General features: G+C 43.3%; 1 protein-coding gene across 1 annotated transcript in view; it reads left to right on the top strand.

Moving 5' to 3' along the window:
• TRPM1 (transient receptor potential cation channel subfamily M member 1) overlaps positions 1–25,443 on the top strand; it is a 78,943-nt gene that overhangs the window by 9,380 nt on the left and 44,120 nt on the right. The window contains exons 6-16 of the mRNA XM_045901700.3: positions 183–357; positions 793–916; positions 1,922–1,994; positions 2,920–3,020; positions 11,032–11,205; positions 12,375–12,509; positions 13,284–13,334; positions 15,657–15,797; positions 16,717–16,746; positions 21,340–21,629; positions 23,738–23,966. Of these exons, the coding sequence (XP_045757656.2) occupies positions 183–357; positions 793–916; positions 1,922–1,994; positions 2,920–3,020; positions 11,032–11,205; positions 12,375–12,509; positions 13,284–13,334; positions 15,657–15,797; positions 16,717–16,746; positions 21,340–21,629; positions 23,738–23,966 (1,523 nt within the window). The remainder of the gene's footprint in view (positions 1–182; positions 358–792; positions 917–1,921; positions 1,995–2,919; positions 3,021–11,031; positions 11,206–12,374; positions 12,510–13,283; positions 13,335–15,656; positions 15,798–16,716; positions 16,747–21,339; positions 21,630–23,737; positions 23,967–25,443) is intronic.

Genomic DNA, 25,443 nt, shown 5'->3' with positions numbered 1-25,443 from the left:
CCTCCCTAAGTTAGCCTATTCCTCCTGGGTTCTTGAAGAGTCCTATTATCTGACGGAGACAGAGGGAGGACTCGGGGAACATGTTAGTCACTGACGGACTGATGATGGTGGCCCAAGTTCGCCCTCCCACATAACGTGTGCTGTGACATCGGTCTCTACGATGAATGTGTTTTATGTTGCAGGACTGGGGCAGGGTGTGCCCCTCGTGGGTCTGGTGGTGGAAGGAGGCCCTAACGTGGTTTCCATTGTCTTGGAGTATCTCCGAGAAGACCCTCCGGTCCCCGTGGTGGTTTGTGATGGCAGTGGACGAGCCTCGGACATTCTGTCTTTTGCACACAAGTACTGTGAAGAAGGAGGGTAGGATTTCTGATGTGCTACAGAGGGTGGGTTTTTAACTGCCTTCTTGTCAGGCCAAGAAGAAAACTTTAATGATACATTTAGCCATTCCAAAAATGCTAAATAATGAAGATTTACTAGAGCTCTGCCTTTTTCTGAGGTCAGCATGTGAGGGAGCCGTCAAGAGCCTGATGTTTCTTACGGAATTCTTTCTCTAGGGGGAATACACTCTCCTCCAACTGCATTTTCCCTTATAAGGTTTTCAACAAGCCTGGAATTTAGGACACGTGTGAATGCAGTTTTTGACTGCAGTCCCTTTTTGTCTACTACCCTGGGATTCCCTCCAATGGTAAAGATTCAAGTCAAAGACACCAGACGGACATAGAGCTGTCTGATTTACTCCCGTACAGATTTAACTCGTGCTGTTTTCTTCCCTTTCGCGTTTCCTTTGAACAGGGTAATAAGTGAATCCCTCAAGGATCAGCTTCTAGTTACCATTCAGAAAACATTTAATTACGACAAGACCCAATCGCATCAGCTGTTTGCAATTATAATGGAGTGCATGAAAAAGAAAGAACTCGTAAGTGTCTTGAGTTTATTTCCAAACCAGCTCCACAGAGAGAGTTATGTTTCCTTGCTAATTCTACCCATGTGTGCATGATGGACTTGTTCATATTTTAGTTTAGGCTTCGCCAAGGGGCAGTTCACAAATCCCTACCACACTGGCTGTTTTGCCCACGTGATGGAAGCAGAACACGCATGCGCAGAGGAGGGACCCGGGTGCTTTCAGATCTTAGCAAACGTCAGCTGACACCATGCCACCCACATCACACCCGTTCTGAGGTTTATGACATTAGTCATATGTAAAGGCTTGAGGGGTGACAGACACACCCTCTTAGGTGTGCTTACAAAATTCTGTTCCTTCACTTTCCAAATACAGTAATTATTTCCCACTCCTTGCCCTCCCGAATTATGCTGGTAGGAGAAGACACTCATAAGGCAGCCCCTTAAAATTCTAAATCTACAAATTTCCTACGAATGGAGCATGTTTCTGAGTAGAAATGATTGTGTCATCTCTGGTAGCGATTTAGAGATTGGAGTACATAGATCCTGAATGGGCTTTTTCCTCTTGAGGGTGTTGAAGCAGATTGGGTAAAATAATAAAATAGGGATCCAGGCAAGGACTCAGAGCCTGGATGGGCAATGCTGGCCCTCGTGGAAATGAAAAGCACCTGGTTTAAAATTATTGCACTCTCAGAATCATTGCATCACACGTCAGGCTCTATGGTCCTTTTTTTTTTTTTTTTAAGATTTTATTTATTTATTTGACAGAGAGAGACACAGCGAGAGAGGGAACACAAGCAGGGGGAGTGGGAGAGGGAGAAGCAGGCTTCCGCCGAGCAGGGAGCCCAACGCCGGGCTCCATCCCAGGACCCCGGGATCATGATCTGAGCCAAAGGCAGATGCTCAATGACTGAGCCATCCAGGCGCCCTTCTATGGTCCTTTTTTTAAAAAACACCCCAGTTCTCCCTTTCATTTTCAACTTGGCTTTACCTAGTCTTTTCATGATTAACCCGTTTTCAGGTCACCGTGTTTAGGATGGGTGCCGAGGGTCAGCAAGACATCGAGATGGCAATTTTAACTGCCCTGTTGAAAGGTGAGCTCTCAGGAAAGAGTGACTCCTGGCCTCTTGGTGCTGGCCTAGCCTGGGGCTTTGCTCATGGCCAGGAAACCCCACTCCCTCTTCTGCCAGGAACTGTGTCTATTGGTAGATAGAATCCCCAGCCCACCAGGCTGCCTAGAGTTATCTCAGTATAATGTCATGGAGAATGACAAAGTTCATGATGGGTTTCCCGGGAAGGTGTGTTTTTTGTTGGTGCCAATGGCCCGTGATGGCTGAAGGCAGACCAGTTTCTATTCGTCTATCATTAAAGGGTTTCCTCATAGAGGTGACCACGAACCATTTTTCATTTGTTATCACTGCATCCCACAGGGTTGTGTTCAATTTCCCCATCCCGCTCCTAATAACAGGCTGCGACCTGGCCACTCATGGGGTCGCTTTAGGACACACATTTCCTCCATGCCTCTTGGCTATTCTGGGACAATAAGGGAGCAGGGAGGAGAGAGGAGAATGTCACCATCAGGCCAGAGGCCTGGTAGTCCTGTGCTGGTCTCCCTGCCGCTGGGGGCTCTTGCTCTTGGCCTGTACTCACCTTTGGTTTGGAGGGGCAACACCTCTTGCCCTGGCCTGGCAGATGCCAGGGCAGTCCCAGGGCTCCTGCCCTCTTGCAGATGAGGGTCCTGGAGTCACCGGGTACCTCCTCTGTCCCTTCTAGGGAGACCAAGCCAAGTAGGCGTGGAAAGAGGTTGCCCCCAACCTCCTCCCAGGCAACTCTTTGAGAACATGAACTTCTTAGCTTTGGGGCCTGAGTAGTCACTCAGGCACAAGAGAAAAGACAAGAGTGCTTGGTTCCAGGCTGGTGTGAGCCAACCCAGGGAAGCCCGTGCTTACCACCCAGCACCTGCCAAACCAGGGCGGTCCAGGCCTGGAGTGAGAAAAGCCTCGTTTCTTGCCTTTCCAGGAACAAACGCATCGGCCCCAGACCAGCTGAGCTTGGCACTGGCTTGGAACCGCGTCGACATAGCACGAAGCCAGATCTTTGTCTTTGGGCCCCACTGGCCGGTGAAAATAAGTGTTTTTCGTGTTATACCATTTACCATGACCTTGTACAGATGATATATTAGTATATTCTCCCTCATGACACAGATCTTAGGAAATTATCTGGGGTTTCTGATGATCCCATGTATAATCATTAGAATCATTAGGAGCTGTTGCTGTTTAACTTCAAAGAACCAGCAAGAAGAGCCTACTAGCAGTAGTTACAGATTCAAATCAGTGCTCTTGAAGAAATAAAGAGTAAATATTTTATCTTCGCTGGTGAAAAGTGGGGCTTACCCTTTTCAAGAAAAAGAAGAAAGAAGATAGCCCATTAAAATTAAATACAATGATTGCATTGACAGCATTTTTTTAAAAATTCAGTTCCATGGTACCCTGGAGGCCTAGAGAATCCTCTGTGTGTGTGTGTGTGTGTGTGTGTGGTCTTTGGGGTGTGGGGTGTATGAGTCTGTGTGTAGCATGTATGTGGGTGTATGTTATGTGGGTGTGGTGTGCTATGTAGTGTGATGTGCATGTATGGTTTAGTGTGTGTGTGGTATATATCTGGGGTATCTGTGTGTGTGTGATATGTGTAATGTGTGAGAGGATGTTCGTGTGTGTGATATGGTTGTATATGTGGGGGTGGTGGGGGGATGTGTGCAGAATAAGCATATGTGGTAAACAGCTCTAGGCTTTCTTACTTCCTGATGGTTCCATTCTCATGCCAGCCTATTTTCATCTCATGAATGCAATACCTGAGGATACAAATTGGATTTTTGTAAGTCCTCTTCTGTTCCCTAAATTATCTCTGTTTTTCTCCCTGGTCAGCTGCTCCCATGAAGTTCATTTTGTCTTTTTCTGTTGCAGACCTTGGCCTGTCCATCCCCATTTCAGAGTGAGGGATGAGACTAATTAGTGTAGGAAGCCTACTTTGTCACCGAACAGCTTTGCTTTGCCCTGTGCAGATTGGAACAGACTAGTGAAGCTCTGGGCCTCTCTAAGCAGGTCCCTCCAATTCTTTAGCAGCTATTCTTGAGTTTCTGCCTGGGGATGAAGCCCAGGAATGCTATTATTCTGCACCTGCCCACTGAGCTGGTGGCCTGGCACACAAGAGGGGATGAGTGGTCTCCTGCTCTGTAGACAGTCCCTCCACTAATCACCATGCTTTCCACCCATCACTAACTCTCATTCTTTAAAAATCTGGTCCCACCTCGACTGCTACCTCCACGTTACTCCTTCTGGGCTTCAGCTTCCTCTCCATGGTTTTCACTGCCCATCAGTATTTCCAGAAATTTGCTTTTTTTTGTTTTTAAGATTTTATTTATTTATTTGAGAGAGAGAGAATGAGAGACAGAGAGCATGAGAGGGAGGAGGGTCAGAGGGAGAAGCAGACTCCCCACCGAGCAGGGAGCCCGATGCGGGACTCGATCCCAGGACTCCAGGATCATGACCTGAGCCGAAGGCAGTCGCTTAACCAACTGAGCCACCCAGGCGCCCTCCAGAAATTTGTTAATAGCTCTTGTCTGCCTATTCTTGAAATATATTTTTCTCTCTCATTTTCTCTCTTCTGCAGTCATTTCCATGGGGAGAGAGTGCAAGCAGGAGACGTGATCAAGACTGCAACCTGGAACCAAAATCCTTCTGTCTCCCCACAATGCAGTATATGGTCTCCAAAATCTTCCTTTAATGGTTGAAGCACTCGATTAACTATGTGGCTGTGAATCTATAGTTTTTCTAGAATTCTTGACATAATAGAGAACTCATGGTAGGGAGGACTTGATAATTACTACATGACAAAGCAATCTTAGGTCTGATTTGTTATATTTTACTAGTCAATATTCTTCTATCTAGATTTTTTGTTAAGTACAAAAATCAAAACTGTCCCAACAAAACTCTTTGTTAAAAGGTTTTGTTAAAAACAACAACAGCAGAGAGAGAGGGAGTATTTTGATATGTACATATAACAAGGTAATTTATTTATATTGAGTCTCAAAAACTTAGACTAGCAATTTTTTTAAGGGAATAGGCCAAACTCAGTCTGAGCATCCAAGAGCAAGGTTTGGGGTGTGGGATGTGGGGATCTCTAGACCACTGCCCATTTTAAAGACAAAAATCTACAAGCCTTAGCCAGCCTCACCGAGATTTTTGAAACAGAAAGAAATGTCTGCTTAATTTTCAGGATGAGAACTATTTAATTGGCTACCATCTGTAGGCAAGGGCTTGCCCTTGGTAAAACACATGAACTAGAATCTTAAATTCAAAGTAGAAATTGATAATAATGCCTGATGTTTAGATCATACACTGTGCTTTACCCCATGTGTTCACATCCATAAGCATTACAGCCTTCACAACTCTGAAATAGATCTGATTGTCCTCATTTTATAGTTTGGAAAAAAATTGGTGCTCCCAAGAGGTTAAACGTATTTTCCCAAGTTTACTCATCATACTTCTAAATAGCATATAGATCAGAGAAGAAGTCTCAAGAGAAATTTTAAAATATTTTCAACTAAATGAAAATGAAAATACAACTTACCAAAATTTGTGGGAAGCAGCAAAGGCACTGCTTAGAGGGAAATTTCTAGCATTGAATGCATATATTAGAATAAAAGTTAAAGCACAAATCAATAACATTGAAAACATGAAATCAATAGAGAAAATCAACAAAACCAAATCTAGTTATTTGAAAAGATCAATAAAATTAATAAGCCTCTAGCCAGGCTAACGGAGAATACTAATATCAAAAATGAAAGCAGGAACATCAATACAGACCCCATGGACATTAAAAGGATAATAAATGAATATTATGAACAACATCCCCAGCAAGTGATTGTTTAACCTGTATTTGAGGCTGCTAAGAGGAATTTCCTCTCTCCAGTCATGGTCCATGCCATCCCATATCCTTTTAAAAGAGTAGTGCCTTGGGGCGCCTGGGTGGCTCAGTCGTTAAGCGTTTGCCTTTGGCTCAGGTCATGATCCCAGCGTCCTGGGATCAAGCCCCACATCGGGCTCTCTGCTCCGCAGGAAGCCTGCTTCTCCCTCTCCCATTCCCCATGCTTGTGTTCCCTCTCTCGCTGTGTCTCTCTCTGTCAAATAAATAAATAAAATCTTAAAAAAAAAAAAAAAAGAGTAGTACCCACAAATTAACACCTTGTGCAGCCCAGAGTATGACTGCCACTTGCCTTGTTCTGAAGCTACACTTCTGGTAATACAGCAATATATAATCATTCACTTGTACTAAGTTTCCACCTGCAGAAATTCCCAAGAGTTGTATCATGCTCACACCTGATAAACCACACCTTGCAGTTCTGAGGTTAGCTGTTCTTGGGCCCAGGTGGACCCGGGTGGAAGACATCATTCCTTGTTACATCTCAACTTGATAGATTCAGTCCATCTTGTCAACCTATCAAAATATTTAAAATTGAAATTATGTCACTCAATGTACTTACTATCTCACTTTCCTCTCAGCCTACTCAAATGCTACAAGACCTTACCTACCCTGATTCCTCCAGAATGGCTGTTTTTAAGGTATTCTAGTTAGAAGAGCCCTTTCTACAAGTGGCATCTTGAGTAGAGCAGCAACATACATAGTAGGTAAGAGCCCACCCAGTTGGCAACCTCCCCCCAGGCAGCGCCTGAAGCCTGTCCTCAAAATAAAGAATTCTACTGCCTCAGGCTAAAAGCTACCCCTCTAAGATTACCAACCATGCTCTTAGAATCCTAGGGTATAACCCTTGAAGGAAGAATGGGTGAGCTTGTTTGAGCATCTAGGAATTCTCTCACGATGCCTGACCACATCTACTCCATCTTTAATTCTCTCCAGTGGCAAAGACAGAAGTTAAAAGAGAAGAGGAGGGATTCTGCTCTTCTCATTCACCCAGCAGCAACAAATGGTAGAACTAATCTCTTCTTTGGCTTTCTTGAACCAAACCAAACTTTTTTTTTAAAAAAAATCTATGTTTTTACTCATTCATTTACTTAACAAATTTTGTTCAACAACTTCTGGTGTGCCAGGCCACTGTGCTAAGTTCTGGGGACACAGGGATGAATAAAACAGACCTGCCACAGCCCTTACAGAACTCTCTGTGTGGTGTTGGTAAGGACATGGTGTGGGAGGGAGGACAAGAAAAGGGAGGCAGACAAGAAACACATAATCAAATGAATAAATATTGGATCATAAATTATAGTAATTGCTAAGAAGGAAAAATGCACATTTCCATGAGACAGAACGTGGGGGATGGGAGGGCTACTTTTTTATTGAGACACCAGGCAAGACCTTGCTGGAAAAGTAAAACTAACACTGAGACCTAACAGGTGACTAGATGCTGGCTGGTGAAGACTGAGGGGTGAGCCCCTTCCATACAGAGAGAAGAGCATGTAAAGGGCCTGAGGCAAGAAAGAACTGGACATTTTCAAATAATTTATTGAAGAGAGAAAAAAGGCCAGTGTGGCTGAAATGCAGAGTGAGCAGGGGGTGACTCGGGAGGAGGCTGCAAGTCAACCAGGAGCAGTGCATTACAGAGTACTGCAGACCAGGTATAGGACAGAGGCTGGGGCCAAGAGCTTGGGGAACAACTTAAGGACTTTTCTTTTTTTGAGCAACAATAAATATTATCTCACACATTGTCCATGGGTCAGGAATTTGGGAATGGCTCAGCTGGATAGTTCAGGCTCAGGGGCTCTCATGAGATTGTAATTAAGCAATAGACTTGGGCTGCTGTAATTTGAAGGCTTGACTGGGGCTGGAGGATCCTCTTCAGGATGGCTCACAGAATAGTTGGCAAGCTGATGCTGGTTGTTGACCTCAGTTTCTCCCCACATGAACTCTCCATAGGGATGCTTGAAGCTCTTCACAATAGGATGGCTGGCAATTTTTGCTCTTCCTTCCAGTCTTTCACCCTTTGTTACCTCAACTGCTATATCATCCTGTTTTTGCTTTTTTTTTTTTTCACCCAATCTGCTTATTGTGGTAAAATACATTTTTTTTTAAGATTTTATTTATTTATTTGAAAGAGAGAGAGCACAAGTAGGGGGAGCAGCAAGGGGAAGGAGAGGGAGAAGCAGGCTCACCGAGCAGGGAGGCCAATGCAGGGCTCAATCCCAGGACCCTGGGATCATGACCTGAGCCAAAGGCAGACGCTTAATGACTGAACCACCCAGGAGCCCCTATTGTGGTAAAAGACATTTAAATAAAATTTAGCATCTTAAACCTTTTGAAGAGTACAGTTCAGTGGCATTAAATACATGCCCATTGTGGTACAAACATCACCATCCATCCACAGATTCTTCATCTTGTAAAACTAAAATTCTATACTTGGGAAACAATAACTCCCCATTTCCTATTTCCCCCAGCCCCTGGCACCCCATTCTACTGTCACTATGAATTTGACCACTTTAAATACCTCATACAAGTGAAACCATACAGTATTTATCCTTTTGTGACTGACATATTTCACTTAGCTTAATATACTCAAGGTTCATTTCTGTTCTGGTATGTATTAGGATTTCGTTCCTTTCCAAGGCTTAATCATATTCTGTTGTATGTATAGACCACATTTTCTTATCCATTCATCCATCAGTGGACACTTGGGTTACTTCCACATTTTGGCTATTTTTAATAACACTGCTGTGAACATGGGTGCACAAATACCTCTTTGAGACCCTGTTTTCAATTATTTTGGATATATACCCAGAAATGGAATTGCTGGATCATATGGTTATTTTATTTTTAATTTTCTTGAGGAGCTGCCAAACTTTTTGATGGCAGCTGCACCATTTTACATTTCCTCCAACAGTGCACAAGGTTTCCAGTTTTGCCACATTCTTGCCATCACTTGTTTTTGATAGGGGTCCTCTCATTGTGGTTTTGATTTGCATTTCTTTAATGATTAATGATGTTGAGCATCTTTTCTTGTACTTGGGCATTTGCAGATATTCTTTTAAGAAATGCCTATTCAAGTTCTTTTCTTGATTTTGAGTCAGTCTGGATTTTGTTGTTGTCGAGTTTTAGGAGTTTTCTATAAATTCTAGATATTAATCTCTTATCAGATATGTGATTTGCAAATATGTTCTTCATTAGGTGTGTTGCCTTTACTTCGTTGATACTCTCTGTGAATGCACAAGTTGTTAATTTTGATGAAGTCTCATTTGCCTATTTTTTCTTTCACTGCCTTTGGCACCATATCCAAGAAGTCATTGCCACATCCAATGTCATGAAGCTTTGCCTTAGTTTTTCTTCCAGAAGATTTGTAGTTTTAACTTTTACATTTAGATTTTTGACCCATTTTGGGTTAATTTTTATATAGGACGTTAGATAGGGTCCAGCTTCATTCTTTTATGTGTGAATGTCCAGTTTTCCCAGCACCATTTGTTGAATGCTGTGTCACAGTTTCCCTGAGGATTATAATAGTCTTGTCTGCATGAGGAATCAGCCAGGACATTCATCCACATCTATGTGCTGACCAGGAACCACACAAACATGCATGGTGTCCTCAATATGATCTCTGCCCTGCCCTACTTAAGGATTTTAAGCAGAAGAGTTACATGGTCTCATTTACATTTTTAGGATCATTCTGGATTTAATGCGGAAAATGCATTGGATGGGTACAATGGCAGATGGGAGGAGCCCTGTTAATAGGCTACTGAAGTAATTCAGGAGAGAGACATCACCTTGGGCTGGAGCAGAGGCAGGGAAGTCAAGAATGGGACAGAATAAAGCAATATTTAGCATTAAACACAATTGCACTTCGAGATAGATTAATCATGGAGGAGGGCAGTGTGGGGAGTGAGATGTCAGCAATCACCCTCAATTCTCTGGCTTGCCACTTCACTGAGTTAAAGGACACTGGAAGATGAACAGGTTGAAGGGAGTGGTTTTGAGTGTGGATTTGGACATTATGAGCTGAAAGATCAGGCTGGGAGACATCCAGGTGGAGGTGCTAAGTTGGCAGCAGGAACTCTAGGAAGAGACGCGGACTGAGGCTAGAAAGGACAGGTCATGTGCAAATACATGGGGACCAGCAGTATGGGCCTCGATAAGGTTGTTGAGGGAGAGTACGGAAGAAAGGAAGGCAGCTGAGGACAGAGCCCTAAAGAGCCTCAGCATTTACAGCCTGTGCTAAGAAGCAGTGGCCTGATAGGAAAGCCGGAGCATGCAGACAGCAGAGTCAGATGCGCTAAGAGCCCAGCATAAGGACTGGGAAACACTCGTGGGGTGGCACCAGAACAACCATCCATGGCCATGGCCAGAGCCATGGACAGATGGGAAGAAGCAGCATGGAGTACATGGAGCAGAGCGTGGGAAGGGACGGGATGGAGATTTGCATGCAGTTCACCAGAAGAGCTTGGCCAGAGGCCACGGCGAGTCTGGCGAGATATGACAGCAGGTGGGAGTCAGCTTTGTTTCAATGTTGGTGTCTGCACCAGGGCCAGATCCCCCATCACCACATGCATGTTCTCCAGGTGACCGGAAGACAGGCCCAGGGGCCAGCTCCCACTTCTGCACTCCTTCCTGTTCTCTGAGTGGAGCACATTCTTCCCTTGATGCGTTCAGCATATCACCACATTGCACACACCTCAGTAACACCCAGGAGGACTTTTTCATCCACCAGTAAGCTCAGTCACAGTTCTACGCAAACAGGCCTCCTCAGGTATACCAGATGTACCCATTGTCTGAGATCCCTTCACAGGCATTTTCTCCTCTCTATTAGCAACTTCCCTTTGGTGCATACCTCTCAGCAATAACACGCCTGAATCAAAATGTCAACCACTTTAAGTACATAAGTGTGCTTCATCAAGCCCGTAAGTAACAGTGGTTCATGGTATCAGGGCCTCCTGCAGGCGGCAGGCCTGCAATGGCTGAGTGTGTGCATGCACGTATATGTATGTGTGTGCACGTGTGTGCATGTTTGTGCCTGGGTGCCTGTGTGCTTCTATGTGCATGCAGGCGCATGTGCACGTGCGTGTGCACCCAGAGGTGAGGGGGGCCCGTGGGACAAGGGGCAGCTTTAACATCTTTTCCCATCTCTGCTGTGGACTGCAGCCCCTGGGAAGCCTGGCGCCCCCGACGGATAACAAGGTCGCGGAGAAGGATAAGAAGCCTCCAACAGCAACCACCAAGGGGGGAAGAGGGAAAGGAAAAGGCAAGAAGAAAGGGAAAGTGAAAGAGGAGGTGGAGGAAGAAACCGACCCCCGGAAGATCGAGCTGCTGAACTGGGTATGTGCAGCCTTTGCTCCCCTTTCCCAGGATCACAGCAGTCACAAGTGGGTCACCCTCTTTCTCCAGGGAAAGGGGCAGTCCCTGTCGCCTTTGCTTCAGCCCCACACAGGCCCTGGGTCCCGGGAGGCAGTAGCAGGGCACTAATGGGATATGTCAATATTTCAAAAGGCAATGGTAGGTTTCACAAACACCAGACTTTCCTGCTCTGTGGGAGAACGAAGCCACTCAGGGAGGTGCCCAACATGGGCTCGCTCTGCCTGGCAGACACGTAGATGTTTGATGCCTGAAAATATGGAAAAAAACCCAATTATTATAAAACAAACACAGTTCAGGGAACAGAAGAAGGAGCCCACGACTGGGATGTGCAGGTAACAGCACTCATCTGGGCCGGGAGGCTGAACCACACACTGCACAGTGCTCCTGGCTTGCTGCTCTGAGGACACAGTCAGGAAGGTGCTGGGCTTCTGCGGTGACATGTGACGGGCATTGTCACGGCCACTAACCCTGGTGGCATGCTGCATGCCCCCAAGTTCCAGCCGGCTACCATGCAGTCATCCTCAGTCGGAAGACAAACTCTCCCCAGCTGCTCTCTCCAGAAGGCTCCACATTACACTGAATGCTGTCGGTTCCATCATTTTTAAAGGACAGAGGCACACGCAATAGATAATGGTGTATAAAATATTACAATCCACCGCCTCAAAATACATCGTTTATGGAGTCCAGAGCTTGGAGGTTCAAGTACTGACTGTCGTTGCATTTTGCAAAGAATGCTACAGCTTATGTGGTTTTTCTTTCCCATCTTTATTTCAAAAGAGAAGCAAATAAATTCAATTTTAATTAAAACAAAACTGAAACTGGGGAGAGCAGCCATTTTGGCTGTAATTTTGAATCCCCTTCAATTTGTTTTAAAGAGGAGAGAAGGATTTACTTTTCTCCTTTTATCAAGCTTTGATACTTTGATAGGCAAGGTAGGGGCCAAACGGAGAAAAAAGAGGGGAGATGGGGTGTATTTACTCAAGACAAACAGCAAAGAGAACCAGGTTCAGCATGCTCTAGGGTCTGGGGGAGGGGGGTCAGACTGCGTTTTCCCAGATGCTTCCAGTCTGCCTCTTGCTGGAGTCCCTCTGAGAAGCCACTCAGCAGCTCCCTCTTGTTGCTTCGTTCAGGTCAATGCTCTGGAACAAGCCATGCTGGATGCTTTAGTCTTAGATCGAGTGGACTTCGTGAAGCTCTTGATTGAAAACGGAGTGAATATGCAGCACTTTCTCACCATTCCAAGGCTGGAAGAGCTTTACAATACAGTGAGTGTTCTAGAAGGAGGGAGGGCAGAGGGGGAGCTAGCCATCTGATTATATTTATCACCAGTGCATATTTTGCATAAATGCCCTTAGATAAGCGCAGACTCCCTGGAACACTAGTTTCAGCTGGGAGGCCCATCATTTAATGGCAGGTGGCTATTCTCACCCATGCTGGCCACTGCTTAGGTTCACGCCACGCCTCACCAGACAGCTGCAGTAAGAACTCAGGTGCGGTATATGAAGACTAGTTTATACAAAGAGGGAATCTAGCTTCCTAAATCATTAGCAGAGTGAAAAGTTACCAGGGTGAGCAGTTCCTTGGGACCCCCACTTTTTTAAGCAGCTTCAGTGAAAAATGTACAAATAAGCTTTCACAGCAAAGAGCTCCACTATCTGAGAATGCAAGTATACGGGCGAAATCCTCTTGGCGTATGTTATTACAATGTGATTTTGAGAATTTACATTCCCTGTCTCCATTCTAAAATTTCCCATAGTGAAAATGGTCCTCAGCAGTTGTTTGATCCTTGCTGAAGTTTTCACACAATATTGCACACCATAAGATGCTCTTTAAAATAATTCAATAGAAAGTAGTTAACATATTTTTGAACGTGTTGATACTTCTTAACCACAACCAGTCCTATCTTGTAAAATAAATATACTGATAGTGGGTTACATTCCAGTTCTCACAAGTCATTAATTCTATAGAGTAGGGTAGGATTTAGCTCCAAGAGTTCAAGAGAAACATGTATTTAATATGGCTGAATGCTTCTCTTTCAGAGGCTGGGTCCACCAAACACACTTCATTTGCTGGTGAGGGATGTGAAAAAGGTCAGTCTGCCATTTTGATATTCTTACCCAATGGCATCTTTCAATAAGACATTTTATAAAGCAATTTTTACATTTCTAAAATGTGTTGTCATCTTATTGACGTCATCAGAAATAATGAACTCCTCTCTCCATAAAAGAGTTTACTTAAAACTAATATATATATATTTATCTTTTCTAAGTTTCACGTTCATCCCCACACATGTAAGGCTCGTGTTGAATGACAGTTTGGTTATGGCACCTTGGCACCATCTCCAACGCCTGGGGCAACAGCCCAGGGAGATGTCATCTTACCGCTGACCTGAGTCTCCATCTGTCCGTGGAGCCTCATGTTCTGTATCTACTTTAAGATCCGCTGCTCACTCCTTCACTGAGCCAGTTTCCAGAAGGAACATGCGTCCTGTCACTGTGTGTGTTCTGCGGAGTGAAGCGGTTGTTCTTCCTGTCCTTTCATTAGTGAGTGATAGATGTTTTCCCCCCTTTCCACTGCTACTAACTACTTACAGTCCGTGTTCTTGTAGGATCTCGTTCACTCACTGTCCTGTCATGTCGCCACAGGCTAGAGGATTAGATTGAGTTATCGTGTGAGTGATTCATTTCTCTAGGATGCTGTCCCTGGCTTGCAAAGTGTGGGACATGTATTCATATTCTGAGCAAGAGAAAATAATTCAAATGAAAGAATAGAGTTTCCAGAGTCCTAGATAGTCTGGCCATCCTTTACACAAATGTCTACTTCTAAGAATACAAGAATTCAGCTTCTACAGATACTCACTGGATCAGTGCCTTATCAGTGGATCCCGGAACCAAGAGGGACTAGTGCCCTTGCTTCCTCCATTAGGAATCTGATTTCCCAGATTTCTTAGATTAGGAAGAGCACACATTCAAAAGCCACAGCTACCCAAGTTCAGACCCAACCATTTCTCACCTAAATGGCTTTAAGAATCCTCTTTCCCCCTCCAACCCCACACCCCCTGACCATCCCAGTCACAGGACTCCCTGATTTAAAATCCTCCAAAATCTCATGAAATTCAAGGTCTTCTAAGAAAATAGTACCCCACTGGGCCTAGGTCCATCAATATCCCCTACTCTTTCCCGTCACATCCCCACCATGGGGTACACATGCCAGACTCTCTGGGGCTCACAGAGTGGGCTATGCCTTGCTCCTGTCTGCAGGGCCCTTCCTCTTTGTCCCCTGCAGTTTCTGCTCCTCCTGCTCCTAGCTACCTCAGATGTGCCTCCTACAGGAAGTCCCTGCTTACCCTCCCACCCGCCCAGAGTTCAGGAGTTCAGGCCCAAACTCGCTGTTTGTGGCTTTGCCCCTCCTCTGGAACAGTGAGCTCCCTGAGGGCAGAGCTGCATCTCCTTGTGTCTGCAAATGGAATCCCTGACATGGGGAAGGATCACGATAGGAGCTGAACAAACTTGTTAATGCCTGAGTGGAGTATTTGGTAAATGTGGCCAGTTCTAAAGTAAAGGGAGGACATTTGGAATGTGTAATCTCCATGCAATGGACCCTGGGTTCCCACCATCATTTCAGCCATGTGAAATTAAACAAGCAATAATACATAGCACCCCCCCCCCAAAAAAAATCCTTACAATCGACTGGTCCTGGGTAAGTCAGCTGTCCAGGGACATGAATGACTGGCCAACATCGTCTCAACATACCCTGTTGTATTTTGTTGCAACCCTCCGCCCCTTCACTGACTCCCAGTCACACCAGATATTTTGTGGAGTTTGTGTTCTTACTGAAATCGGAGGGGGTCCCGCAGAAATTCACAGGGCACCATGTGGAGCTTTCTCTAAGAAATTCCCAGCCCCAGGGATACTCTGTCTTCCCACTGCCTCCCGTGGAGTCCTCCTTCCTGTCATGTGGGTCACTTCCTCCGTTAGCATGAAATCTGGACTCCAGGCTCCTGAAGCAGGCTTCTCCCCTGCAAGCAGCTATGAAAACACCTTCTCAACACAACTCATCTGCTCTCACAAAGGAGGTCCCAGGCCAGGTGCACCATATCTCCTCTACATCTGCACGTGCACACTGCAGGCCGTTTTGAATCAGCCCACGGACAAGCCTAGGGCTCTACCCTGCAGTCTCATGGGTTTCTAACTCTTCTCACTGAGAAAGTTAAAACCATTTTCTGAAGTATGGCTTGCCCCTTCTTCTCCCTCAGTCATATGGTAATGGACTGAATATTGTTTAATGCTCCATTCCATATATCAACACCCAAGTGGTGGCCAGGAATGGCCCCTTACGCCCAAGGTGTGTGATGAAGACCACACTTGGAATGCATTCTTGCAGGGCCTGAGACACGGCTTCTTTTCTTCCAGGGCAACCTGCCACCGGATTACCATATCAGCCTCATCGACATAGGGCTTGTGCTGGAGTACCTCATGGGCGGGGCGTACCGCTGCAATTATACTCGGAAGAGCTTTCGGACCCTTTACAACAACTTGTTTGGACCTAAGAGGGTAGAACAAAATGAACTTGTGATGTTCTTGCCTTTCTTTCCAATATAACTCAGCCTGTTCAAAGCCAAGTTCAAGCGTTGGTGGTATAGTGGTTAGCATAGCTGCCTTCCAAAGCCAAGTTCATCACCCCATCCCCAAGTGCACCTGTCCTTCCTCCTCTAGGGGGAGGGGCTAGGGGTGAGGCTGCACAGTCCCTAGAGTTGCCCATGTTTCACCCAGAGCCTTTACCCTCTTAGCAAGGCAGGCCCTCGCCCATCAATTACATCTGCCTCCTGTCCTTTGTCTATAACAGGCTTCCTCCCGGACTCCCTTGTCTCTGCCCTCTCCAATCCATCCTACTGCTGTAGTCACCTTCATCTTCCAAAGCAAGGGACCGTGCCCTCCCTGCTCAGATACTTACAGTGCTCCCCACCACCTGAGGAATCACCACCAACCTCATTATTACAGCATCCAAGGCTCTCTGATAGCCTGAGAACTGTCCCACACTGTCATGGGAGACCACAAACCTCTGCCAAAATCAAATTGTACTACTGTACCAGCCATGTCTTTCCCCTGATCAAAATTCCACGCATATCGCAAGCCCAACTCAAATGTCAGATCTTCCATGAAGGCCTCCTCTCTCGCCCCCCACATAGAGCCCCGTAAGCTCCGTTAGTTAGTGAACCTCTGGTTCTACCTGGAATAAGGATCACGTGTCTGCACATCTTTCTCCTTAACTGATTTTGCCTGTCCAGAAGCAGTTTCCATATTATAGCATTTCCTTTCCTTGGGTATTGCCCTTCATTGTTAATGATGCAAAGTACTTTTTAACCCAGGATTCTGTCCCTTACTAACAACACAGCTAACGTACTACTAACGTGACCACTGCTACCATTACTTATCTGATTAAATGAATGTTTTTTCCTCTTTTATTATGCAGCCTAAAGCTCTTAAACTTCTCGGAATGGAAGTAAGTAAGATACGTTTTCATTGGCTTTGTATCTTCATCAAATATATTTAGTCCTCTTTGTGTTGTATTTGTTTAATTTAAAATTGAGGTTGCTTTCCATCTAATGGATCAATCCACTACCCCACACACCAACATGTATTTAGTGTAGTCAAACTATACAAAAGGATAATAAACATTCCAAAAAAGGTAAAAACTACTTAATTCATTTTATAGAGTTAGCAAAACCATAGTTTCAAAAGCAGAGATTAAACATACAAAAAAAAAACGCAAAATCATAAATAATAGCAAAAGGAATTCAGTGGCATATTTTAAAAGTTCCAAATAAGTAATTAAACTCTTCTAAGAATGCGAATATTATTTAATGTTAGTAAGTTTTTAGTATATTGCATCACATCAAGAAGTAAAAGAAGGAAAACAGTGTAACAGCATTTTTCAATAGATGCTAAAGAGGAATTGAAAAACAGATTCCTATTATGTCATGTTAGTCACCATACAATACATCATTAGTTTTTGACGTAGTGATCCACGATTCATTGTTTTTGTATAACACCCAAAATTTTAAAAAATAAAAAAATTAAAAAGTAAATAAACAAAAAGATTTTGGAAAGTTTGGAAGGAAGCTTGAGAGTAATGTGAATCAGTTATTTAATAATAAATAGTAAAGAATACTAATTATAAACTATTAGAAACTGGTGAGTCTTGCTCAATTAAAGAAAGGGTATAACATTAAAAAAAAGAAAAACAGATTCCTTAAACCTGTTTAAAAAGTTTACTAGAAAGAGAGTGAAAAAATAGAATGATAAAATAAAAATACCCTCTGATATGATTAAAATACATGTATACTTCATAGTAAGAGGAAATCTACTACTGAATAGTGGTGCCCTGGCATCATTTTTATTAAAATCAAGAACAGGGCAAGCATGCCCATTATCGTTGGCATCATAATGAACCCCATTAGTTTTTTAAAATCTTCTAGAAATTGTACCACATGAAAAATAAATGTTACAGAAAGAATAAGTAAAAAGTGGAGAAAATAATTACTTAAAAAGAATAGTTAAGAGGGAGAGAAAATGATTAGAGCTTGGGGCGCCTGGATGGCTCAGTCGGTTAAGCATCTGCCTTTGGCTCAGGGCATGATCCCACGTCGGGATCGAGCCCTGCATTGGGCTCCCTGCTCAGTGGGGAGTCTGATTCTCCCTCTCCCTCTGCCCCTCCTCCCTGCTCGTGCGCACTCTCTCTCTCACTCACTCTCAAATAAATAAATAAAATCTTTAGACTTTCCTAGAAAGTCTAAATTTATTTCATCTAGACTTTCAAATTCATTGGTATAAACCTTTATATTATATTGTTTCAATCTCCTCAATATCTTAGTTATGCACCCTTCTGATTTTTTAAAATTATATCTTCCTTCTTTTTTTATTAACCAAACTGGTCTACATATTTGATTGGTATTTTCGCTGTATCAAGCAACTTTCTTTTTTTTGTTTTTGTTCTTATTGTTTGCTTCATCTTTATTCATTCCTTCCATATACTTTCTATAGTTACTGTATTGTTTTTATTGACTCCATTTGAAAGTGAGGTTCACTCATTTTCAATCTTCCCTTTATTGCAATAAACGCATGAAAGGTACAAATTTTTCTCTGAGCATTGTTTTCATGATATCTCACACATTTAGGTAAGTAGAACCTTCATTGCCATTCATTTCTAAATTGTTTATAATTTCCTCTTTAATCCAAGAGCATTTAAAGATTTTTTTTTATTTGAAAGAAAGAGAATACAGGGGGAGGGGTGGGAGGGAGGGGCAGAGGGAGTGGGAGAAGCAGACTCCCCACTGAGCAGGGAGCCCCACTAGGGACTCAATCCCAGGACCCTGGGATCATGCCCTGAGCCAAAGACGCTTAACCGACTGAGCCACCCAGGCGCCCCTAATCCAAGAGCATTTAAAATCCATAAGTGTATTTAAATTTTTCCAGATGCAGACTTTGTTTGTTGTTATCCTACTGTTGTTGATTTCTGGTTTTATTCCTTGATATGTAGACTATATGATTTCTAGTATCTGGAATCTGTTGAGGTAGACAGTCTCAAAGGACTTGGGGTATAATGCCTGGTGGAGTTTTGTTAATGATCCACATATGCTGGAAATATATGTGTATTCTTGGTTTGTTGGGAACATTTCTTACATTTAGCTGTCAGATCAAACTTGGTAATTATGTAATTTAATTTGCTTCTATATTTAGGAACTTTTCAAGTTCATTTCTAAGTGAGGTACGTTCAGGGACTCTTACTGTGATTGTGGATGTATCCATTTCTCTTTATACTTCCAGTTCATATCTTTTGTTATTTTATTGAGTTGTTTCTCTTTTTCTTGTTGATTTGTAGCAGTTTAGGAAAATTAACTCCTTGTTTGTTATATCCTCTCTTTAGCAATCTTAAAACTATTTTAAGAGAATTTACATGCAATTAGTATTTTGATAATATTATATATTATTGAAAGGTAAGCTTAAAGGGCTTCTGTTCTTTAACATTTCAGAGCCGTTTGTGGGTTTTTATTTAATTTGGTATATTATACATATGTATATATATTTTTTAGAGGTGGGGGAGGGCAGAGGGAAAGTCTTAAGCAAGCTCCACTCCCAACATGGAGCCTGACACAGGGCTAATTTGGTATATTCTTGAAAATAAAGCTATGTTTATTTTTAAATTTCTATATGGCAATTTTTAACCTATATAAAACAACCTTCCCTAAATTGCTGTAACTATGGTTTTACTGTGACAAATTAGAAAATTAGAACAAAAATATTTAAATCCAGGGCAAGGTATGGCAGTTTCAATAGAAATGTTACAACTCATTAAGAGACTACAACAATTAGGTCAGTCATGAATAACACATGATAGGAATTGGGAAAGCCAGGCCCCTAGCCCAACCACTCCAATTGTGTGAATGTGGGCAAGTTATTCAGTCTTTGGGCCACAACTTCCTCATCGGAGGGAATGGAAGAAATTCACAACCTCTGAGTCATTGAAGAATAAGTGTAGGTAATTGATGGGAAAGCTGTTTGCAAAAGAATAAATAGCCATGTCTATTATTCCACTGAGTACTGAAGTCTTAGCCTGCAATAAGCTGAGCCCCACATATTTTCATTTTGCTCCCATGTTTCACCCCCAGTTCTCCCTGTCATGACCCACCTTTCTTTCGGATCCTGTTCTATTTTCAGAACTGCCCCTCATCATCCCTTTAGAAAATGGAAATTTTGGCTTTCCCTTTGCACCACACACATGAAAGGACAAAGCTCATTTAAAAGGGAATGTTTGCTTCCTTTAAACATTGATAGGGAAACCTAACGACGTTTTTCTCTATCCCCTTCTACATTTTCCCATTAATCTCTGCTTCACTTATGTCTGATATTGATATTGGGAGACTTCTCCGAGGAAATAAACTTTACCTCTCCCGTGGTGCTGTTTGTATTTTAGTGTATTCTTTCAGTTTTGCAGCGTGTCCTCAGGCTTTTTTTTTTTTAATATTTATTATTGACATACAATGTGATATTAATTTCAAGTGTACGACAGATTCAACAATTCTGTATATGACTCAGTGCTCACCCTGATAAGTGTAGTCACCATCAGTCACCATACAATGTTATTGCAATGTTATTGACTATATTCCCTATACTGTACTTTTCATCTCTATGACTTGTTTATTTTATGACTGGAAGTTTGTACCCCTGAGTCCCCTTCACTTAGTTCACCCACCCCTCCACACTTCGCCTCTGGCAACAACCAGATTTTTCTCTGTATCTAAGTCTGCGGCTTTTTTTTGTTTGTCTGCTTATTTATTTGTTTTGTTTTCTAGGTTCCACGTGTAAGTGAAGTCATGTGGCATTAGTCTTTCTCTGTCTGACTTATTTCACTTAGCATAATATCCTCTAAGTCCATCCATGTTGTTGCAAATGGCAAGATCTCATTCTTTTTGATGGCTGAGTAATATTGCATTATGTGTAAATACCACATCTTTATTCATTAATCTATTGACGGGCACTGTGTTGCTTTCACATCTTAGCTATTGTAAATAATACTGCAATAAATGTAGGGGCTCATGTATCTTTTCAAATTAGTGCTTTTGTTTTCTTTGAGTAAATGCCCAGCAGTGGAATTACTAGATCATAGAGGAGTTCTTTTTTTTAATTTTTTGAGGAACCTCCATACTGTTTTCCATAGTGGCTGCACCAGCTTGCATTCCCACCAACAGTGTAAGAGGGTTTCTTTTCCTTCATATCCCCACCTATTTTGTTATTTGTATCCCCTCAGTTTTTAAAGGCTTGTGGAAAACAAAACAAAAACCTGTCAACCCAGGAGTATAAATTCATCAAACTGTAGCATGCCTTTTCAGTCCATTTGGGTTTAGATGGTTTACTTATTATAATAAACATGTGCTTCTTTTCACAAGAATTAATATACTGAGTGGGAACCGCAGATGTATTTACAAAATCTCTTTATTACCGATGACAAAGGGGTTTTCCTTTTTTTGGTAGTCATAAAATCCTTTGTTGTGCACTTATGGCAGAACCGTGAAAAAATGTGCTTGTCTCCCCTCAGGATGATGAGCCTCCAACCAAAGGGAAAAAGAAGAAAAAGAAGAAGGAGGAAGAGATTGACATTGACGTGGATGACCCTGCTGTGAGTCGGTTCCAGTACCCCTTCCATGAGCTGATGGTGTGGGCCGTGCTCATGAAGCGCCAGAAAATGGCGGTCTTCCTCTGGCAGCGAGGTGAGGAGAGCATGGCCAAGGCCCTGGTGGCCTGTAAGCTCTACAAGTCCATGGCCCACGAGTCCTCCGAGAGTGAGCTGGTGGACGATATCTCCCAGGATTTGGACAACAACTCCAAGTTAGTGTCTCGAGGGAATTTAAGAACCAGGAGAGACTATTGTCCTGAGGACCTGTCCCTTTGGGGGAGGGTGGTAAATGTATTTCTCACTTAAGTCCAATTATGTGTAAAGCTTGATCATAAACTCCTGTTGTCCATCATGTCGATATTTTTTCTTCTGTCTCTCTGAGGTATTTCTAGACTGCCACTGTTTTGTTTTTTTACTGCCCTCTCATGGGAACTATTGAAACATAGTTTTAATGCAGACAGTGAAACAGATTTCCATACAGAAACACACAGAAGAGTATAACTGTGCCTCTGAACTTGACTTTCCCAAGTGCTCCTCTCTTTTTCTCCCCTTTAGGTGGGACAGGACAGCTAGAGGGTCGTGCACTTGGGTATCTCCCTTCTGCCAGGCCACTTAGGCTCTGATCATACCCCAATAAGTGAGGCTGGGGCTAACTCATTTCTCCTTTGGGCAGGCCTTGTTAAGAAGAACAGAGTACACGGACATATTTCTCTGTCTGTCTCTGCAGTTTTGGGAGCAGTAGTTTGCCCTGTGACCTCAATTCCCTGATAAATTTAGAAGAATTGTCAATTTTCAGTTTGTCCAGATTTCCACTTATCTTTAGGACAGAGTGGTCACTTCCAAGCCCCTTACATGCAGAACCAAAAACCAGAAGTCCCAGTACAACTTTATAGACCCATGAACTTGAGGCCTACATAAGCAATTCTGCCGACATCTGACATTTTTGTTTTCCGAGGCACACTGCTTTTATTTTCTAAGTAAAATTAGATTTAGTGATTTCCAAAGTCATTAGCTGATTTCTAAACATTGGGAATGCAAGGTTATCTAAAAAAATGGAGCGGTATTCCCCTGTCTCAGTGGGTTGGTAAACAACATCCCTCTGCTTCCTTGAGGATTCTCGTGGTGATATGTCACCCCACAGCCTCTAGGACCTGAGGCCAGAGAGCATTCCTCTTCAGGGACAGAGAAGGCCATTCCCCCAGACATAATTCCTCCCTTCTGCAACCTTCAGTTCATCATTGGAATGAAATCTTACAAAAAAATGGAGACACAAAAACTTCATGAAGGGTGATCACTATGGAACTTTATCTTAACCACATTCCATGAAAAATGTTGAAGGAACAGGGAATGTTTATGACTGTCACTGAATATTTGAATGAGGGTCATGCAGAAAATGGAATAAATTTTATGTTTACAGGGGCGCCTGGGTGGCTCAGTCAGTTAAGCGTCTGCCTTCAGCTCAGGTCATGATCTCAGGGTCCTGGGATCGAGCCCCGCATCGGGCTCCCTGCTCAGTGAGGAGTCTGATTCTTCCTCTCCCTCTGTGCATGTTCTCTCTCTCTCTTTTTCTCTCAAGTAAATACATTTTTTAAAAATCTTTAAAAAAATTTTATGTTTACAATTCAACTTATGTCATCCTCTCCTCCCCTCTCCCCAACCTGGCTCCCATTACTTTCTTGTCCTCCACCTCCAACGACTAGGCCCTCGCTGCTCTAGGCCCCCATGACAGCTAGAACCTGTCTCTTTCATAGCGCTGAGAGTGTTGAATTCTCTTGTGACCAGTGTGTTATTGAAGTATTGCTCACAAGCTGAGAAAGGCATCCATACAAATGTATGTGTTCACATACAGAACACACTGGTATGACCAGAACCTAGATCAAAGAATAGGACCTTACCCAGACCCGCCAGCCCTGCTGGTGTCCCCTTGCAATGTCTACCTGTACCCTCCAAAAAGGGTAGTCATAATCTGACTTTCATTGCCACAGGGGCTTTGCTGTCCTCTCTGTCTTCTATGAACACTCGAGGGAAAGAACTTTGTCTTCTCATCTCCGTGTCCCCAGGGCTTGAGGGGGCAGATGTGGGGTCCATCTAAACTCCATTTGCAGCAGGAGGAGTCAGACCCCCAACATGACTGAGCACAGAGCCCTGGTCCCAGCCATTCCCATCTGGGGACATACCCTGTGAGCTTCCTGACTGCAGAGGACTGGAAATCAAGGATTCTGTGTCCTGTAGCTCCGTGATGGCCCTGTGGACACGTCTCTCTAACAAAGAGTGCGTGGCCACTGCAGCTTCAGCCCTGATTGCGTTTCTTTCCCTCCAGAGACTTTGGCCAGCTTGCCGTGGAGTTGTTAGACCAGTCCTATAAGCACGACGAGCAGATCGCCATGAAACTGCTGACCTACGAGCTCAAGAACTGGAGCAACTCCACCTGCCTCAAACTGGCGGTGGCGGCCAAACACCGGGACTTCATCGCTCACACCTGCAGCCAGATGCTGCTGACTGACATGTGGATGGGAAGGCTGCGAATGAGGAAAAACCCCGGCCTAAAAGTACGTATGACTTGTTGTGAGCTCTTACTCTGCACCTTGCTGAGCTGGGCACTTCCTGTGGGATTATTTCATTTATTCCTCGAACAACCCCACCAGAGAGATGCTTGTCTTACAGATGAAAATCTGATGCTTCAATATTAAGTAACTTGCCTAGAGTCTGAGCCAGTAAGGCGTGGGTCCAGTACCTGAACCCAGGAGGTCTAATGCCCGACCTAACCAGCGTGCCTGGCTTACAGAGCTTGGAGTCCACCCTAACTAAGCACATTCCCCTGGACAGGCCATCTACCTGCCATTAAAGCAGGCACCTGAACTCTTTCTATAGATCCCCTTACAATTCTGAAGTTGGGTGATACTATTTTAATTGGCGATGTTTTCATTACATGGGGTTTATAAGAGAATATGAAGTTATGAATGGGTTTGAAAAGGATGTAGTGGGTAGAAAAGTGTATTGTGATCAAATCCTAGCTCTGCTGTTTACTACTGTTAATGATAGGTTACCTTTCTTTCTTTCTTTCTTTCTTTCTTTCTTTCTTTCTTTCTTTCTTTCTTTCTTTCTTTCTTTCAAGTAGGCTTCACACCCAGCATGGAGCCCAATGCAGGGCTTGAACTCATGACCCTGAGCTCAAGACCTGAGTTGAGATCAAGAGTTGGATGCTTAACCAACTGAGCCACCGGGCACCCCAACTATTAGGTTATCTTGAGAAGGGATTCTAATCTTCAGATAACCTAGTCCCTAGTGGTAGTATTTTATCAATCTCATGGGATTGCCATGAGGGTAAAGAAAAGACATTGTATGTTATGCTGGGTGGTTCTGGCAAATAGAAAGCATTCCATGTCTTGAAAATACAAAGGTGATGTTTTATCTCTGAAAACTGAGCAGCAGGATTAAAAGTCAGTCAGATTAAATGAGTTTAAGGAGTCAGTGAGATCCAAGAGGAAAGTGCTGAAGAGGAACAGAAATGAGTCCAATAAATAGATGGAGTTACTGAGGAACTCTAAGTATCAGAGATATAGGTTAAGGCAACAAGAACAGTTTCTTAACAAGAAAATCCTTCATGAGAACATAGAAGGGGAATCAAATTTCAGGAAGAAAAAAATTGCACACAAAAGTTAAGGTTCAGTTATGATTCAAATTAAAATTCGGAATGATTCTGAGCAACTGGTAGAATGTAAAAAAAGACCATTTGACCTCTGATGCCAAGAACATGATCCTTTAGCGGTGCCAGATTTCTACATTAAAATTGCCATATGGCTTTGCAATAAACAATATTTATATAGTAATAAAAACGGAAATGCTTTCTCTTGGTTTTCAGCTTTTAGAATAGTCCCATAGGCAAAGCACTGAAAACTCAAGTATGATTCCTTAACAGGATACAAATGCCACCAAGTATGAAAAGACAAAGCAAAGGCACAGCTGGGGAAAACTGGGTGGTGGAAGGCAGAAGGAAGGGTAGTAAGAAGGATAATGTCCCATATT

Source organism: Mirounga angustirostris, unplaced genomic scaffold, assembly GCF_029215605.1.
Source record: "Mirounga angustirostris isolate CCGP_5_RB_7025 unplaced genomic scaffold, mMirAng1.0.hap1 SCAF_9, whole genome shotgun sequence".
NCBI lineage: Eukaryota > Metazoa > Chordata > Mammalia > Carnivora > Phocidae > Mirounga > Mirounga angustirostris.
This window is presented reverse-complemented; position numbering and strand designations above follow the sequence as displayed.